The 11909-nt window shown below is 36.0% G+C and overlaps 1 protein-coding gene across 5 annotated transcripts; it reads right to left on the bottom strand.

Annotated features, from left to right (window-relative positions):
• Positions 1–2016: 2016 nt before the first annotated feature.
• Positions 2017–11417, bottom strand: LOC134839487 (serpin B8-like). Of its 5 annotated transcripts, none has more exons than XM_063855056.1 (6): positions 11115–11417; positions 10265–10515; positions 10046–10137; positions 8165–8287; positions 6477–7399; positions 2017–2372 (listed from the first exon to the last, which is right to left on the bottom strand). In XM_063855056.1, the coding sequence occupies exons 5-6, from the start codon at positions 7376–7378 to the stop codon at positions 2114–2116; spliced, it is 1161 nt and encodes a 386-aa protein (XP_063711126.1). In that variant the 5' UTR covers positions 7379–7399; positions 8165–8287; positions 10046–10137; positions 10265–10515; positions 11115–11417; the 3' UTR covers positions 2017–2113. The 5 variants fall into 5 exon arrangements, with proteins under 5 accessions (XP_063711126.1, XP_063711125.1, XP_063711127.1 ...); XM_063855055.1 differs by having other exon boundaries at positions 10265–10506; XM_063855057.1 differs by having other exon boundaries at positions 10265–10433.
• Between the last annotated feature and the right edge of the window lie 492 nt (positions 11418–11909).

Raw genomic sequence — 11909 nt, 5'->3', positions numbered from 1 at the left:
CAAAGCCGTTCGGGGGGAGGATGTTAACTTGGTTCTATGATGGGATTTTTCAGCCAATGTGAATCGAGCGTTTTACATGAGCGCTTAACAAATTTAATTTAAATTAAGCGCTGGGGTGGAGGATCTTAACTTGATCTATTGGGGGGGGGGGGGGGGGTGTTAACTTGATCTGCCCACTGGCTCGCCATTAGAATTGGCTCGCCTTATTGGCGCAACTATAGCAGCAATTGGCGAAAGTAAATTAAGCCTTTCCGGCGCTCCCAAAAAATCTTGTCTGGTAACGGTTACGCTAAGGTTATTTTATTATGTCTTTCTGAAGTCGGAGTTTTTTTGTTCCGATTTTCGTAACAAAAGTAATGGAATGTTTGGACCCGGGGTGGTTTTTTCTTCAGACAAATTTCGACTTTTTAAGAAGCCATTTTTGACGGAATTTTTCAACATCATTGGAAAGATATTGATGTCCTGAGTTAAAATTTGAAACAAGACTGCTCGTATCAGGGCGAAGCCCTGAATGTTCCGACTGACTTCAAATGTTAATGGAGCAGTAATAACCTATAAAAAAAGTTATATGTAATAAAATAAAATGAATTTTTTTTCTAAAATTTGAAAATTTTTATGAAAATCATCCCTCCAAACGCCATATATAATCATACCCAGGGGCGGATTTAGGGGGGACGGGGGGCGGACGCCCCCTTTCCTCAGGAATTCAATCCCCTTCCAACCCAAAGGGTCCCCGTTTTGGAACTTTTTAAGAAATCTATTTTTGGCCGACTGACCCTAAAATTTTTCTAAAGGCGCCTTGGGCGCCAAAATGTACTAACTTTGAGGGGGAGTGCGCGCCAAAAAACGCGATCTTTTTTGTCAAAATTTTCCAAAAAAAGCCCAAAAGCGGCTTTTTTGACCTGTTTTTTAAAAATTTGCCCGCGGCGCAGAATATTTGGCCAAAACAGGGTATTTTTACTGCTTTAGGAGAGCTCGGAAATTCAGTTTGGTCGACCTAAAAAAAGGTCAAAATTTTCGAAAACTTTTTGGAAATCCGCCCCCCCCCCTCGAGAAAATCCTAGATCCGCCCCTGATCATACCCCCACAAGTACACAAAGATAGATTTCGCTCCTTGTAACAAATCAATTATGGCAAATAAGCTTGTTTCAACCAATTAGGAACGATTTCTAAGACGGATTAAATCTGCGCGCTTACGCGTTAATAGCGTAAAATATATCGCGCGTTAATTGTCCCAAATTGGCTAAGTGGCAATCTCTAAACCTCCATAACTTTACGAAAATGATAACAGGTGAAATTTTTTTTCAAAATTAAGCTCAAGACAACAAAACCTTTTGAATGATATACAGAAACTTCGTCAAAAATAGCTAGTTAAAAAGTCGAAATTTGTCTGAAAAAAAACCCACCCCGAGCACAAATATTCCGTTACTTTCGTATCGAAAATTGGAACAAAAATATGTCACTTGTAATCATTTTTCGTAAAGTTAATGGGGTTTAAAGATTGCCTTTTTGCCAATTTAGGACAATTAACGCGCGATATGTTTCGCGCTATTAACGCGTAAGCGGAGGTTTAATCCATCTTACAAATCGTTCCAAATTTGTTGAAATTAGCTTATGTGCCTTAATTGGTTTCTTAATAGGAGCAAAATCTATTACTTTTTATTTTGTATGGCATGTGGAGGGATGATTTTCGTAAAAAATTCTCAACTTAAGAAAAAAAATATTTTTAATTTTTTCATGTTATTACTGCTCCATAAACCTTAAAAGGCAGTCGCTCGAAACATTCGGGGATTCGCCCTGATACCAGCAGTCTTTCATATTTTCTCACATGTTATTTGGAACGACCGCTTTTTGTAGCGTTAGATTCGCCACCGTTTAATGCAGAAACCTGCTTTTCTCTTGCACCCAAAAAACGGGTTATGTGCCTTCTAATTTTTAAACTCGTTTCATCTCTAAAATAATCTGAATAATACAATGATTAGTAAAAATCACTCCTCGTGAATAAAAAAATAAGAACAAAGGACTGTACATATGAGCAATTATTGTTATAATTAGGATCATTACATATCGAATACGCATTTACAATTTCTTACATTTGTGTCAATAAGTTCAGTTACTGTGGTGGCTGTTTTTCATCAGCACACGGGTTGTTGACAATGCCAACAAACAGTATGATCCCGGTAGCTGGCTGGAATATGAAGTAAATGTATGGAAAGAGAACGTGGAATGGTGTTGGTGGTTCTGGCTCTATTTCTCTGGAGCACATTAACTTCATATTCATATATGTCACTGCAGCAGCTTCCGTCCCTTGTTCGTCTATGTCAACATAACACCTCTGCTTGGCCTCATTGAAGTGAACTGGTTCGTCTACGCTGAAATGACAACAAAATTGCCTTCCTACATTTGAATTAGGGAATTGTAGGAACCATTAAATCAGTAAGGAGAATCAAATGCATTAATTGTCAGGATCTTCTTCGTGCAATAAATTAACTATTTTGAGCCGAAAGTCAGGATAATAAAATCAAATAACCAAAACCGATTAAAATGACAAAGAGCTAGCTTTTACCCTAAATTAGACAATTTCAACGTCTAACAAGGTTAGCCGGTTACTGTGCAAATAGCACAGATAGTTCCGATCAGTCTTAAAAAATACAAAAACAAAATTTTTATTTCATATTTGTGTCGTTTTTTTTTCTGCATATTGTAATAAAAAGATCTGTTGCATGTTGTGTCAAAACGAAAAAACAGAACGTAGGCATATTTGAGAGTCATAGTAAAATAGGTCAATTGTAAAACAGTTTTGAAGAAAAAAGATTGAAAAACGAGAAAAAAAGTTAGAAAACAAATTTGAAAAAAAAGTTTTTTGCAGAAATCTTTTTGAATTTTTTTGAAAATTTAAATTCCAAAGTTACTCTCCAAAAGGCCAAAAACTACCTTTACTTAAGTATAACTACATTTTGGAAAAGCTATGATAAGCGTACACGGTCACCCCATTTGCTCGAAATTTGACCAAATATCAAAAACTTCAAACCAGTTTTTCCAGAAACTTTTAAAGTCGTTCGAATCACGTTTGAGAGAGCTTCAATATGTTATATCACTCTAACTATTCCGATGATTATTTGTGGTACCTGATTTTGCGTGGAAAACAAAAAGAAACTAAAACTAAAACACAACCGAATACAAAGTTCCTCTCCCATTTTAATGGTCAGAACAATAAGCAATAAAGATGATTTTAAGACCACATCAGATTTTGTGAAAAAAAATTGAAACTGTTTCTGGGTAGAAAAATTGAGTAACATTGAAGTCAGTTATCATTGGTTGGATAGGTTGATATCGAAAAACTTGAATTTTCAAAAATTTGCTGTTTCGAAATGAAAAAAAAAAAAAAAAAAATTTCATGGGCTCATTCAGTTTTATAACATAGATAAATGATCCATGGTTGTCGCTATAAACATACACTCGTGACAATTTTCTGCATCATTGCTTTAAACTTCATAGAACTGGGATCTTTCTATTGTAACGAAACATTTTGCGCTCAACTGAACCCAGGCAGAAACACTGAAATGACAACGCCGTAAATATTAGGCTAAATTAACAGTCTCTCCCAGAAACTGCTAGATTAGAATCAGCATCAGCCGCTGATTTTGATGCTGAATACATCAAATGTTGAATCTGTTGAATACACGCTGATTTTGATGTTGAATCTGGTCGAAGTAAATTTTTCTCTGAACCAAAATTTTGACAACAAAAGATGACCATCTAGACAGAATAAAAAGTATAAAAAATTTAAAATCAAACAAACAAACTGAAGACTTTCTTATAAACCTTATAGATTAAAATCGAATTGTGAAACAAATCAAAAAAAATTTGCTACTCACAAAAATGCTTTATAACAACTTCGCTAAATGTCAGTTAAAATATTTTTTTTTCCATTTAATTTTTACTTAGGCTTGCAATGTTTTATCTTCAAGGTGAAGCTTATGAAATAACATCTTAAGACTGAAATTAATTGTATTGTATGTTAAAAGTTTTGCGAGTGTTTCATTTTCTTTTATGTTGTTTCAAGTTGGTAAAGCTATCATAAAACAGTTTTTTCTAATAAAAAAAATATTATGCTGCTGTTTGAAGACAAGTGGTTTTGTACGACAAGGTTCACCAACCTTATGATTTGGATAACTTAAATTGAAGTAGGCTGATAAAAACTTTGTTGATTCCCCAGAAAAAGCATGACGTTTTCTAGCTTAAGAAAAACTGAATAGGTAAAATTTTATTTGTTTCTCTTAAATCTGAAGACGAATCGACTTCAAGACGGTCACAGCGTGTTTTTACAGCACAGTTTAAAAAAATTCAAAGTGAAAAGCTTAAAATATTATATAGTTCCTTGAAAAATGGGCGGCTAGTTAAGTAGCTCATGTTACGGGCATTCATTAGCAGCAATCTGGTGTTTACTGGTAACGGCTTTTTGATGGTTTCTTGTCTTTTGTACCCACATGAAGTTTTTTAGTATGGTTTTTCCCAGTGAAAACTTTTGTTTGATCGAATCTCATTCAAGAAAAACGAATATTTTGAAAGAAATTAGTTGGATCTCATGATTAGTGAGAACATTTGATCTCAAAAAATAGATAGATGGTTTGCAAAGACGCTATTAATTTTAGCAGGTCGAACTCACTTATATGTTAAGAATTTCTTTAGTGTAACTGGACGGTTAGGAGTCTCTAGAGAGACAGAGAGAGAGAGAGAGAGAGAGAGAACGAGAGAAAGAGAGAGAAAGAGAGATTTGATTTGTGATTAGTGCTTATGACCCTCATTTTCTTGAATATTTTTTTTTGATTCCGTTGAACTTGTACCCCTTCGCAAGTTTAGTTAGCACTGAATTGAATACAACTGGAATTTTTTGATTGCAAGTGAAAAAAATGCAGTGGTAAGAGCATCAAACTCAAAGGGGCTGGTACCAACACTACTGCCGCGACAACGATGGGCGCCGCCAGTATCAAAATGGGGGAAATCGTTTGGATTCGTCAGGATATGACGTAACGAGGACTCTGGCCAATTGGAAGGATCACAGCAAACAAATCAACCAATGATGCCCAGACACGCGTTTACATTTACACCGTCAAAACCAGGGACAAACTTTTTGTCAATACCACTATTGCACGGACTATTGCAATGACCCAACAAACGATTATTCACGACAATGAGAGCCTCATCCTAAAGCAGCCTTGCTGCCGACAGCCATAGTCGATAACTTCAACCGACTCTTGCACGAACGTTAACCCAGCGTTTTTTTTAAATAGCTACCACCCCAGCTCTTTTTTTTAATTCATTTTGCAACTGCAAAATGAGGCCGAGTGTTATATGCCAATTTGACAATTGGCAATCATCTTAGATGACTTCAAATTTGCATATGCATTCAGAGAAATTCTGGAAAAGAAATAGAAAACCAGAACACAGCAAGTAAAAGTTATGAAAACTGCGAAACTGAAATACCAAACACGTGCAACCAACTAATTTATATTCAAATCATCGTTACAAGCAAGAAAAAGCTCAATTACATCATCTAAACTAGAAAAGATTACAGGTTTGTTTTCTATAGGGGCACAAATATAACACTAAAAAGTTATTGCCGACAACCTAAAACTTTCGAGTTGTAGTGAATCGTGGTCGTCCCGTCGAAACCTACGGACTAATTTGCATTACAGTTAAGTTAGAACGTGAACGGAATTAGAGACGCAGTTTCTCAAAACTACAGTTCTTATAAAACTTCTCTGAAAATCAGTCATTCAATGGGAGCCATAAAAATAAGTAATTGACTCCTTCACTTAACAAAAAATTTTTATCACTTCTTCATAATTAATTTCGTTCCAACTTTGGTTAATTTCTTTGGCAGCAACTAATTCTAATTTTATGCAAATTTAGGCCTTTCAATAAACCGTGACACAATTTTTCGAGGAAAAACTCTTTCGGCTCCTTTTGTTGGAAGAAAACTTTTTTTATCTGTTGAGGAGGAAAGAAGTCGTAGCCATAATACTTAGAGTTAAAAACTGAGAAACAGATTTATATTGGAAGTATTTTTTGTCTTGTTCCTAATCGAATTGCATTTAACTTTCTGAGCCAAAACTTACTTGAAGACAGCCTCACTAGAGTAATTTGAGTTTGCAGCGATTGGTCAGAAAAATATTGAACTGGTATTTAAAACATCATCGACCAGATAAACTTCCCTCACTGAAATAGTTGTTTGCTTATCTTTTGGACAATGAAGCACGACTTAAAAAGTGTTAATATGATACAACTGTTGATCACTTGAGAAACAAGTACTAACAGATACTTGAAACCATAAACCCACCCTAAGTCCTTTTTCCTTCCATATCTCTGACAGTGGTTGACGCTTTCGGTTTTTCGGACACGGTCTTTTGGACACAGAGTTTTAAACTGAGTCGTCTGAAAAAAGGAGGATTTGATATGAAAATGATACTTACGCAAGCATTTCCGAGAAGTTTGCACCTGATGAATTGAATGCACTGCTCATTCCCATTTTTTCGAGTATTGGAATGAGGTCTATTTCAGCTTCAGCTTTCACTTTAGGCAGTAACACGTGCAATTTGGTCAGAAATCTTGAGTCAGGCGAGTAATTCGTGAACTTTTTCATGTTCTCTGGTGAAATGAATGTCAAAAAGTCAGCAATTTTAGTGCTGCATTGTGATTGCTGATCTGGAAGTAAGACCCCCATTTCCCATTGGTCAGACGAATTTTCAGCGAATTTGTACTCGAAAAATGCGATCTTATACTGATTTGCTTTGTCAATGTAAAAACCAAAAATGCACTCTTTTTTCAACATTTGTGGTTGAACAATTTCACCTGCCGACGTTCTGAAATCTTCATTCTTTCGGCTTAGCGTAAACTCCTTCACCCATTTGCCTTTCATGTAAACCGCGTTCACTAAAATAGCCAGATCATCCCCCGTTGTATTTTTTATAACTTTATCGATCAGTCCTTTTGTTTGCTCTCTTATCCAATCGTTCACAACCGTTTCACCGTCAATCGTCCCCAGAGCAACATTTTGAACCAGTGCCGAGAAACTTTCATCTAAACTCTGCTCAAAGCTTTCGATCAGCCTTATTCCGTCCTTGACAAAAATTGCATTAGCGAGCTTTAATTCGAACTCATTGTCTTCCCAGTGAACGAATTTTTTCACAACACTTTTGGTTTCCTCCTGATCGTCGCCAAGTACTTCAATGAATTCCTTCAATGTTTTGCCTCCCGCGCCCATTTTGGCCATTGAGAGACATACGAACACACTGAATGGCGATACTGCGCCATTTTTGTTCTTGGATAAACTGGAGAAATATTGGGTTGCGAATTTGTGGCAGAATTCAAACATTTTCGTCGATGATGAGTCCGACTTAATTCTCCGAGGTTCGACAAATATGTCAAAAAGGGCATTACGAGGTCAAACTGTGCTTTCTATGAGTTGTAAGCAGATTCCGCTTACAAATATTGCGGATTCAAATTACAATCGCGGATTCCACTTACAGTTGCTGAAGCTAGATCAACTAGCTATATTCGCTTGTTGTGGAATCCGCGACACAACAAATGTGCCTTCAAAATTTAAGTTACATGTATTTGTATGCGGAATCCACGGAAACTTTGTAAATGGAATCCACTTACTTTTTGGAACATGTTTAAAGATTTGTATCAGGTATCCAGGAACACAGGCACAAAATTGTGCGCCTATCCACTGCACAGTTTGGCCTTGTAATGGGAATCCTAAATGATTGAATTGAGACACCTGCACAATTCATAAAATGCAGTTTCTTGGTTCTTTAGTATTCAGTTTTTAACCTCTTTTAGCATGCATGCACCTCGCCTAGATTTTGGCTTTTTACCTGTTTACTTACACTTAATTTACGTGGAAGTTGAATTTTGTTAACATCATTCAATGAGGCCAGGGTAGAAAGGGTTAATTAAATCCAATTTGAAAGTTTTGGGCAATCGATTACCATTCACGCAGCGTGAGCAGTTGTAACTACAAGCTAAAGAATGAGGAAAATTATCCGTATTTATGGTCTATTTGAGAGAAAATGGGAGCACGTGGTTTAAATGGGATACGTTTCTTAAATAAAAATTGGATATTAAAGTTCATCAAACGGAGTATTAAGCCGATGACTTCGTTGATTTTTGGAGTTTTCTGCAAACCCTCTGAATTATCCGCTTGACCGGGCTTTGTTTTGGTGGGTTTTCTGCTGTCTTCCACAACGGTGTACTCGATTGTTGCCGGGGATACCGGTTCCTAGTCCAAGTACCAATAGTAACTTTCGATGTGACAAATTACCAGATGAGATAGGCAAGTAAACATTAGCTATTCTTTTCAGCAAATCAAATCTACTTGAAATGGACGGTACGAGTTGGAAAAATGACTTTGCAATTTAAGAAAGAATGATTCAAGTCAGACGCAGTAGCGGATTTAAGGAGGGCGGGATTTCTCCTCAAGAATTCAGCCCCCTGCCGACCCAAAGGGCCGCCTTTGTACTATTTTGAGATATATATTTTTTGCTGATGAACCCTAAAATTTTTCTACACACGCCAATACATTCTTATTGTGAGGGGGGAGCGCGCTCCAAAAAAACGAGCAATTTTTTGGTCAAATTGTTCCAAAAAGTTTATAAAAACGTCTTTTTGGCCTGTTTTTTTCTTCCAAAAACTGGCCTGCGGCTCAGAAAATCTGACAAAAAAGGTCTTTTTAGTGCTTCGGGAAACCTCGGAAAAGCAATTTAGTCAACCTAAGAAAAATTGACAAAATTTTTTGAAAATCCGCCTCCTCTAGAGAAAATCCCCGATCCTCCCCTGGTCAGATGTATGTAATCTAGATGTTCAACATAAAGTAATATTTACAAAACGTCCTATCTTGAAAACGAACTTGCATAAGAGTTTTGTATGAAAGGGGCTATTTGTTGCTATGTTGCGTAACAATTTCAGTTTTTGGCTTGTTGGAATAGTAAACCATTTTTTCGGCTGGTTGACCTTTGATCTTGTCGGCATACTGCCGTATGAACGTAGTTTGTAATAGTAGATTCAGGGCTTTGCTTTGATATGCGAGCAGTTTTGTTTAGGTTAACGACTTCTCGCGAAAAAAGCTCTTTTTCCTATTGTAATTTTTTCAAGACAATTTAAGTTTGATGTGATTACTTTAACTATCCTCGCGTGACTTGATTTAGATCCTGAAGTTTTCTGTTGCAATTTTTGACTGTGCAGAATATTTATTCTTGGGGTAGATTTTTTTCATTCAAATTCGGTGATAGAAATAATAATTTGGATCAACCGCACTATCTCCCCCTAAGTGCCCTACAGTAGAATGCCCCCCCCCCCCTGAATGTTTTAGATCTGAAAAACAGTTCTGCATAAAATATGAATGTAATACAAGTGCGCGAATAAAATTGATTTATACATTTTAAATCCGGGAGTGCAGTTGTATGCTGTTAAGCTGTTAATTACCAAAATATTGTTTGAATTCCATTTTTTTAGTAATACTTTTAATTTTGTCAAATATGGGCTATTCTCAAAGTTAGCTCATGAAAAATTCATATTTTCTCCCCCCTAAATCAATTTAGGGAGGGTGGGGGCTGTAAGGTTGCTTCAATAATATTTAACAACAAACGTTACACTATCTTAAATGTACCGAATCTCTAGTTTCAAAATTAAATTGATATTTAATTTTCAATTTTTTATCGAAAATTCTAGGGTTAGAATTTTGAATTTAAACATGCTCTGAATTAGTTTATGGTCGTCTCCTTAGCTACTGACTGTGCCTTAGAGCGCCCATTCGAAAGAGTGTTTTTTAGGGGGGAGGGGGTTAACGACTGATGTTCACGCTGCTGCTAATTGAAGTTAATTCAAGAGGTAATTTTTTTTCTATCAACAACCTAGCATGAACAAGCTAACATTGTGTTGTCGAAAGGAGGCGGCATGCACTTATTAATTAATACCAATTGACTCAAATTGACTTTTTATGTTTACTATTGGTACTGTGGACTAGAACATTCTCAACTACCGTAGTTTGAGGATCCTGGGGTGGAGTTTTTTGATGAGTGTTGTATCTGGGGTTTTTCTGTCGTTTATTCTGCGTTTTTGTGTCGTGACGCTCTGCAGGAATTGGAGTCAATAGAGAAAAAGGAATTAATAATTTATCAAACATTTGCAGAAAAAACGTTAGATGATTTTTGAATCTTTTTGAAAGCTTATATCAACTTAATAAACTCCAATTCCTTACCAGGTCGAGAAAATGATCTCGTTCTCAATTTCCCATTACGACTCAAACAAGAATAGTTTCAGATAGGATCGTAGTTTGTTTAGTTCCAGGCAACTTTTGGAAATCCGAGAGTCCGATGTTCAGTTTTTGGAATGCGACCTCGAGCAACGCAATAACAACTCAGCTACAGCTATTTAGCAAGAAGAAAAAGTAATTGAAAATATAAGGATCTCGATTTTAGATATATTGATCAATATTGAAGACTGCGTGAACTCGAATTTTTCAGGTTTAATTTTTCAGTTTTGGCTGCCAAAAAATGTGCCAAAAAATTAAAGAGAAAAGTAACTGAATGCACCAGCGGATTTAGGAGAAGGCGGATTTTATATTATTTTAAGATCTCATTTTTTGGCTGACAGACCCTATACGCCAATTTTTCCCAAAAAACGCCAATTTTTATCCTTTTTTAAAAATTTCTCAGAGAATTCGGTCGAAAGAGGGTCTTTAAAACGATTTGTGAGAGCGCGGAAAATCACTTTGGTCAGCCTGAAAAAAAAATTGACAATCCGTTCCCCCCCTCCCGAGAAAATCCTAAATCCGCCCCTGACTGAATGGCAACCAATATGCAACCAATTTAAAGAAAACTGTGCTTCAAAAAATGTTATTTGACTAGTTTGTAAATAAAAAATTTGGGTGTTTTGCAATTAGTAGCTCAGAATTTTCTGACCGAAATACTTTTTCTAACATTCAAAGTAAGAAGAAATAATGGAAAAAACATTAAAAAGAAAACCATCGAGGTGAGAAAGGGCATAAAATAATGACCGGCTCGCCTGTTTTTTGGAAAAATACACCTAGTTATGGAGTTCGAGCTCACTTTGTGGTCGGCTCAATAAAACAGGACTATTTAAACAATTTTTGACCAAGAACCACTGATATATAATTGCAGAGTAACTCAAAGATTTAAAACCAAACTGTGCTCAAACGTTTTTCTGTGAAAATGCATTTGCTCAATCATTCGAACAGATATGAAAAACTTTATGGTTCTACAATTTAATTACTGTGCCAAAATTCCGCTGGACCTTTAAGTAAAACTAATAAAATTCAGCCTATAGTAATAAAGAAATATCACGTTCATATGGTACAAAACGCAGATTGTTTGCGAGCTTCTGATTATAAAATGAACAAAAATGAAAAGCATACTTGGACATTTGAAAAGCACGCAAGTCATGAAAACTTCATAAATGAGCAGAAAAAAACGCAGCATTGTTATTTTCTCATGTGTTGGTTCTTATTTGAGCTGCATTTACTTTCAAGCTAAATGGTTTTTCGATGGTGAACACTTCGATTTTTTAAGCTAATTAGAAATAAGCTTTGGTCTCGGTTTTTCTTAGGTAGACAGTTTATGGCTTAAAATTTGAATGAGCTGATATCACGTGGTAATTAATAGAAGCTCAATTGAGTTAAATCCGGTGTGGATTTCGCATAGAGTAATTTCGGATAAGGTACACCGTTTGTTTTCGGCCGGATAGATTCGTGCAACTTTTTAGTCTTGCAACGATCCTAATCTTACTCTTATATTTCCTACACTCCAAAAATGTTAAGGTAAAATTACCCTAAATGAATTAAGGTGAAAAATTAAGGTTAAATTACCCTAACATTACCTTAATAC

The sequence above is a fragment of the Symsagittifera roscoffensis genome, chromosome 2 (assembly GCF_963678635.1).
Source record: "Symsagittifera roscoffensis chromosome 2, txSymRosc1.1, whole genome shotgun sequence".
NCBI classification, from domain to species: domain Eukaryota; kingdom Metazoa; phylum Xenacoelomorpha; order Acoela; family Convolutidae; genus Symsagittifera; species Symsagittifera roscoffensis.
Note: the sequence above shows the minus strand (reverse complement) of the source record. Positions and strands in the feature narration are given on the sequence as shown.

Excerpts from the sequence above, each read along its gene's own strand:
- LOC134839487 (XM_063855056.1), bottom strand. The coding sequence starts at position 7,378 with ATGTTTGAATTCTGCCACAAATTCGCAACCCAATATTTCTCCAGTTTA. Across the intron at positions 2,373-6,476 it reads AACTTCTCGGAAATGCTTGC|CGTAGACGAACCAGTTCACT; the intron begins GTAAGTATCATT and ends TTGTCATTTCAG.